At 41.0% G+C, this 7,241-nt stretch overlaps 1 protein-coding gene across 1 annotated transcript; it reads left to right on the plus strand.

The window, feature by feature from the left end:
- The first annotated feature begins 2,288 nt into the window (after positions 1-2,288).
- Positions 2,289-5,388, plus strand: LOC139667386 (zinc finger protein 436-like). Its single transcript, XM_071546837.1, has 3 exons — positions 2,289-2,341; positions 3,467-3,542; positions 4,445-5,388. The coding sequence occupies exons 1-3, from the start codon at positions 2,324-2,326 to the stop codon at positions 5,386-5,388; spliced, it is 1,038 nt and encodes a 345-aa protein (XP_071402938.1). The 5' UTR covers positions 2,289-2,323.
- Positions 5,389-7,241: the final 1,853 nt, after the last annotated feature.

Genomic DNA, 7,241 nt, shown 5'->3' on the forward strand with positions numbered 1-7,241 from the left:
CGGCGCCCGGAGTGACGTCACGAGATGAACTCAGACTGACCGCTCCATTGAAATGAGAAACAGCAAAAACTGGTGAATCTGTCACTGCTGGAAGATTTTACGGCTTGGCTCCACGTGTTATGATGAAATCAACAGAGCCGCCTCCAAAATCATTCAATATGAGGAACTGATGCGGAGAGATGGACAGAGGTTTGAGTGAAGCCTCAGTAAGCCTAAGGCTACAATATGGATGAATAAAATAGACAAGCTCACTGTCTTATCTATTGCAAGATTTATTGACTCTTACTTACCTGCTTACTCACTTCATGTAGAACACCAAACCTGCTGTCGAAAGCACAGAGTTAGAGTGATTATCCAGTCAGATTGCATAATCCTCTATTCCTCTATCATCAGTGGTCATTTTTAATAAATAGGGATTCGTCATGTTGGAGGGAAAAACTCCATGTGAGCCTCATATTGACTCACTGGTGCAACACATGCTGTGTGTTGGGAGGCTAAATGTTACCGTCTAGTTAGCTGTGCATTGTTCTCCTGTTTACTTCTTATTATTTTTCTCTCGGTCAGATTTTTACCCATTAATGCAGCTTGAACCGTTTGAGCTATCGACGCGGTTCAAACTCTAAAATGTTCAGCATGTTCGGGAATAGTGCGCTTTTACTTTTCTAAGCATTCTGATGTTTACTTTTTCTGCAGTTTACGTTTAAACGTGTTATTTTTCCCCATAGAAATGAATGGAGAATGTTCAGCCTGCTAGAGTGGTGATGTCTAGAGGCTGTGATTTTTACTAAATATCCCAAGTTTTGAAGTTTTCCAAGTGGTAGCTCCCACATTTTTCACCCTACATACACATATTACACATCAAACTGCTCTGCTACTTCTTGTGCCACTCACAATGCCAATATCTAAGTCATAGCGTCTAGAATGTTTGAGTTACAAATGTTTAACACAACAAAACTGTTTTTTACAGCACTTTTCTCTCAGTTCAGCAGCTGTGTCCTGTACAGATTCTTAAACTGTCACTATTCCCACAATCTTCACACCACATACATATGTTTTACATCAAACTGTTCACATACTTCTTCTCTCTCCCTCACAATGCAAGTATCTAATTGATAGCGTTTGTAGTTTTTGAGTTAGGAAAGTTTGTTCAACACTAGTGCTTTACAGTAATTTTACCTTTATTCAGCAGCTTTTTCATTTTGCACATACAATATTTGATCTGTAATAGTTACCACAATTGTCACACTACATATACATCACACATCAAAATGTCCACATACTTCTTCTCTCTCTCACAATGTAAATATCTAAGTGATGGGATATGTAATTTTTGAGTTAGGCATGTTTGTTCAACACTAGTGCAATTACTCAGATCCTCAGTCTCTTTTCCTTCACATCTGCAGACAGCAGGGAGGCAGACAAACAAACTTTGGGGGTTTTATTGCTGTCATCACTACAGCCGTGTACGCAGGACACCATCGCTATTTTATAATAGATCCTAATGCAACAGAATCGGTAATAGACAATAGAGATAACGCTAACGCCGGCTAGCTTCCTATTAGCGCTATGTCAACAATATGGCCGCGGCGACCATGATGACGCTGATCGAATACTATCTATAGTAACGTGTTTATGGCGCCAGGGGGAGACCCACAGACTGGAGTCCTGTTCATGACACTGTTGATTCTCCCTGTACTGTTGTGTCATGTTTCTGAGGCCGGGGGGAGCTCTACTGACATAGTACCCTTAACATTGAAGGCTTGTATTCAGTCATTTTTTGTAGTAATGATAAGTTTTTCTAAAGTGATCCAGTCATTTGCTGTAGTCAAATATGTCCATCTACAGTGTATTTCACTGTGTACCCACATCTCTGCTACTACTACTACTAGTGCTACTTCTGTTTCTAATATTGATAGTCCAAATACTACTACTACTGCTAATTGTATTACTTCTACTCTTGATATTACAACTGCTGCTTTTACTACAACCCATAATACTACAACCTTTAAAAACATTATTAGGCCTACCTATCCTTTCATGTATTGATAACGACAAAGAAAGACTTTTGGCTTTCAAATAAATTGCATAAGATCCAAATACTCAAAATTTAAAGACATTTAATCTCTTTGTGATGAATTCAACTGTCTTCAACCTGTCTTGCTGAAGCAAGCACACAAATTTTCTTCAGAAAATTTAACCTTTTGTTGTTGGTGTCACTGCTGCTTCAGGAAACTTCCAGATTCTTAACCAACAAACATTTTGTTTTTTGCAGGTGAAGAAGAAGAACAACTGAGCTGAATTTGGTGTTCGCCATTAAGACAGAATGAGTTCTTCAGAAGAGGTGAGAGAAATATCACTGTAATGTTTTGGTATTTTGTAGGTAACTCCATTAGTCTAATTAGCATGACATTTGAGAACTTAAAAGAATAGTTCACAAAATTTTTATTTAGTCGTTATCTACTCACCCTCATGTCAGTTGAAATGTATTGCAGTTGGCAGCAAAGCCAAACACACAGCGACTTTGCCCCCGCAGCTCCAGCTCAAATGTCTGTCACATTTCTCCTAACAGCTCTACAGCAGAATCCAAATAGTTTGTAGCCAAACGATGACACTGTGCATACTGATTGGAGTCCACTGGAGTCTCATTATCTCCTAGAATTTCCTCACTGTCGATGCTTTGTTCTAGATCGCCCCACATTAACAAGCAGAAAACCTAGGAGACAATGAGGTAAATATTGGACTTCTGGACCCACAGTCTGATCGTTTGGCTACAAAACACTTTGATTCTGCTGCAGAGCTGTTTGGCGTAATGCAATGGACATTTTCTGCTTTTATGGAGCTTCACAAAGACGGCTCTTAACTTCAGTAGTTTGTTACAAGGCTGAGACGGAGCTACAGGGACGAAGTCGCTGTGTGTTTGGTGTCCGACCAACTTCAATAGAGTTTCCACTGACATGAGGGGAGTAGATGATGACTGAAATGCATTTTGAGGTGAACTATTTCTTTAATGTTAGTGTGGTTAACATTGGCCTATTACCTTGGTTATTGATAACATAATGTGATATATGACAATACAGATACATGATTATCCTCTCTATCCTCTCTCTCTTTCTGTCAATTCAATTCAATTTTCAATTCAAGGTGCTTTATCGGCATGACAGTTCACAAACAAACAATATTGCCAAAGCATGTAACAAGAGATTAATCATCAGTTAAATTATTAAATAACAAAAAAAAAAAATGAAGTAACGGAAAAACAATTCCATCCCCTCCCATGTATTATTGTGTGTGTGTGTGTGTGTGTGTGTGTGCGTGTGTGTTGCTGTGCCTCCACTGTCTACTGACTATCGTTGTTTCTATGTTTATGTCACTTGTGTTTCTGAGGAAACATAAACCAGCAAAACATAACCTTATCCAATTAAGAAAACAGAACTTTTCACATACATTCTGTCTCTCTCTCTCTCAGTTCGCCTCCAGCAGCAGTACAGGAGCAGCAGAGAGAAGCTCCACTCCTGCAGACAGAACTCCTGCAGCCTCCTCAGGTTGGCTCTGCTCACAGCTTTTATTACATTTTTTTAATTAATTGCAATTATGAACAATAATAAATGTGTGGGCTTGCTGTAGAGTACCAGTTGCTATGGTATTTCTATGTGGTTGCTAGGGTGTAGACATAAAAACCTGTCTATATAAGTGTGTTTTTAGAAGAGATTTAAAAGAATGTCAGTGTGTAGGAACACATGAGGCGGCCTCTGGTGCATGCTGGGAGAATTCACTCGGAGGTTCTTGGGGCAGCAGAGACGTTGCCGAGGTGTTTACTCTGAAAGTTTGAGTTCTACTGGAACACAGAAGATGTCAAACTCTTCCTTAAGTGTGTGAAGAGCTTTGTTCCATTTCCCACCCAGTTATTTCTGCTTCCACCACAACTCTCTCATTTCAGACAGGCTGGGACTCCAGTTACATACTGGGAACTTAGTTCGCTCATCCCAGAAGTCTTTGTTGGGTTCAGATCTTAAATTCAGTTCAAAACTTAATTTCAGCTGTAGGCCAGTTTGAATGTAAATCCTTGCTAAGTCTCAGTTTACGCATTACTGAAATTTGAACAACTGCAACTTTTTTATGTAGTTCGGCCTGAAGAGGGAACAGGAGTGACATTTCAAGCCTGGCACTGCAAATCTTTTCCACATTACCTGTCAGTAAAGGCTTGAACCTCTTTCATGGCAGCTTGCAGCTATATTTACTTTTAAAAGTATCTTTTTCCCAACACTGCTGACCAAAGACAGACATCAACCAGTGTTTGGCTGGTGGTTGTTTCCAGCCTGATTTTAGGTGTTGGTTTTTGGATATAGTTCACTGACTGCCTTGTGTGTTTGACTTTACTCATAATCCTCTCTCTCTCTCTCTCTCTCTCTCTCTCTCTCTCTCTCTCTCTCTCTCTCTCTCTCAGGAGGAAAAGCCCAGTCGTCCCTCTCTCAGGTTTTCTCCTGTCCTGACTGTCTGTACTCCTTCACGTCTCAGATCTTCCTCCACAAACACATTAAGAGGAGTCACAGTGAGCTGTACCGCCGGCTGCTGGAGAGCGGAGAGATCAGACCGGAGAAGCTCCTCCCCCCTGCAGCCTCTCAGCCAACCAGCAAACAGACAGACTCAGACGGACCCAGACGTCACTGCTGCCAGCTGTGTGGGAAGAGTTTCACTACATCAGGAAACCTGAAGAGACACCAGAGGATTAACACCGCAGAGAAACCTCACCGCTGTCAGCAGCGTGGGTTAGGGAAACTAACGAGACACGAAGTGGCCCGGCCCGGAGAGAGGCTGTACCACTGCAGCCACTGCGACAAGCACTTCAGTACGTCTCAAAAACTCTCTGAGCACCAGAGGATCCACACCGGGGAGAGACCGTACCAGTGCGACCAATGTGGCCGGAGCTTCAGTCACTCCAGTACGTACTGGCAGCACCGGCGCGTCCACACCGGAGAGAGACCGTACCAGTGCGACCAGTGCGGCAAGAGCTTCACCACCGTGCAGAGTCTTTCCAGACACCAGCGGATCCACAGCGGAGAGAGACCGTACCGCTGCCCGCAGTGCGAGAAAACCTTCATCACGTCGCAGCACCTGGCGGTTCACCAGAGGATCCACACGGGAGAGAGACCCTACTGCTGTCCGCAGTGCAGGAAGAGCTTCACCAGCGTCTGCGACTGGAAGCGGCACCAGCGGACTCACACCGGGGAGAAACCCTACCGCTGCCTGGAGTGTAAGAAGAGATTCGCGACGTCTCAGAACCTGTCGGTGCACCGGCGCATCCACACCGGGGAGAAACCCTACCGCTGCCCGCAGTGTCAGAAGAGCTTCGTTCACTCCGGACACCTGAAGAGACACCGCTGCCTTTGACCTGCTACTCTAAATGACCTAAATGGCCTCAGGACCTTTTTCCTTCACAGCACTTTCCCTGGGGGCGGAGCCTTACGTCTGACGTCACACTGAGTGGCATGCGGTGATCCATGTCTGCTGATCCTCTCTAGGCTTGGGACATATTTACTGTGATACCGAATAATCCCCCCACACACACACACACCCCCACCCCACACACACACACACACACACACACACACACAAAAACAAATAAAATACAATCATAGCTGTAGTGAAAAATTGGTCATTTCATTTCAAGTTGGTTCCCTTTTCCACATTCAGTCTATTTTCCTGGAAACGGCAGGAATGAGCAAATAACACTAAATGGCTGTTGTTAAAAATAAATAGGGGGAAAATATCACAATATTTTGGTGGGACAGCCTCGCAATATTACATTTTGTACATCGCCCAGGCCTAATCCTCTCACTGAAACTCATACGTATAGTAGACACCAATTAGTGACAGATTACAGGTAGAATTTTTGATTGTTTCTTTTTTTATGGCTGCCACTACAAAGTAACAATTACTTTGCATACATAAAATACACTTATCGTTTCCGCAAACTGGATTATGCTTTTGTTTGGCGTTGTGGAACATCAAAGCATCAGCAAGTTCAACAAAAACATGGCGGCACCTTTGCTGTAATCCGGAATAAATGGCTTGAAAATAAGATGCAAATTCCACCTGGGTTTAGCCATCCCATAAACTAAAGCTGAACTATAGAACATATAATGGATTACATAATACATAATGAGACCAACTAAAATAGAATCTACAGATTGATAACAGCTGCCGCTAAACAGATACCAGAAGAAAACATCAGCACCTTTTTTTATTATCTAGAATGGAAACACACCTTCACACTTTCTCTCTCTGTCACAGACACACTGATCACAAAACAAGCATTTGGTTTAACAAATAATGTGATCAATTATATTTTTAATTTTATCTTTTATTTATTTTTAATTATAGACTTTGAGTGACTTCTATGTATCTTTATGACTTCAATAAGCTGTAAAGGTTGACAGTTGAAAAGAATGTTCAAACTGATGAACTGATATTTTTTGAAATAATGTGTATTTTAACCTAAATTTCCTTTGTTGATTTAATGTTTTCCACTCACATTAACTTGCAAATATGCACATTTCCCATACTAACTGTACCATTAACACGTTTTACAATTGCCAAATGAGATTTAGTTTTTTATCATCACAAAGCTTCTTTATTTTCAATCAATGCTACCCAGTGAGCTTCCTAGATGCAAGAGAACATGAAGGTCAGAAGACATGGTCAGTATTTTTCTTTTCCATTTTAATTATATATTCTATTCTTTTATTATATATTCTTTTTTTTGTTTACCTTTTTCACCATTTCTTCTCCATAAATGAAAAAAGTGAAGTTCCTCTCACCAACATCCACAAGTTCCTGATTCGTGTTTCAATAAAAACCTTTGAAACAACTTTTCTTTTATTTCTTAAAGCATTATAAAACATTTTCATAACACTTCAAAACATTGATATACAAATTGATAAATACAATTGATTGATTACAATTTATGTACAAATATTGAATAAGACGTCAAAGTTGATTTTCATTCTGATGACTTGGGTGAATATCTGGAGCATTAAGGCCTGGTGCAGCGTGAACTGAAGGCAGAGACTGAGTGTGGATTTAAGAAATTTCTACTTTTACACGTTCTCAGTCACAGTGCTTAAACGTTTTTTTTTGTCTGCCATGTAATAACTCCCAATAGTTGACTCTTCCTTCCTTTCCCCTCCCTTCCAAAAACCTAACTGTCTCATTTCCATATGAAGACAGGTGATTACCATATT

Source organism: Centroberyx affinis, unplaced genomic scaffold, assembly GCF_046629955.1.
Source record: "Centroberyx affinis isolate AG114_WGS23_722 - 3 ecotype Tasmania unplaced genomic scaffold, CSIRO-AGI_Caff_v1 ptg005488l_1, whole genome shotgun sequence".
NCBI classification, from domain to species: domain Eukaryota; kingdom Metazoa; phylum Chordata; class Actinopteri; order Beryciformes; family Berycidae; genus Centroberyx; species Centroberyx affinis.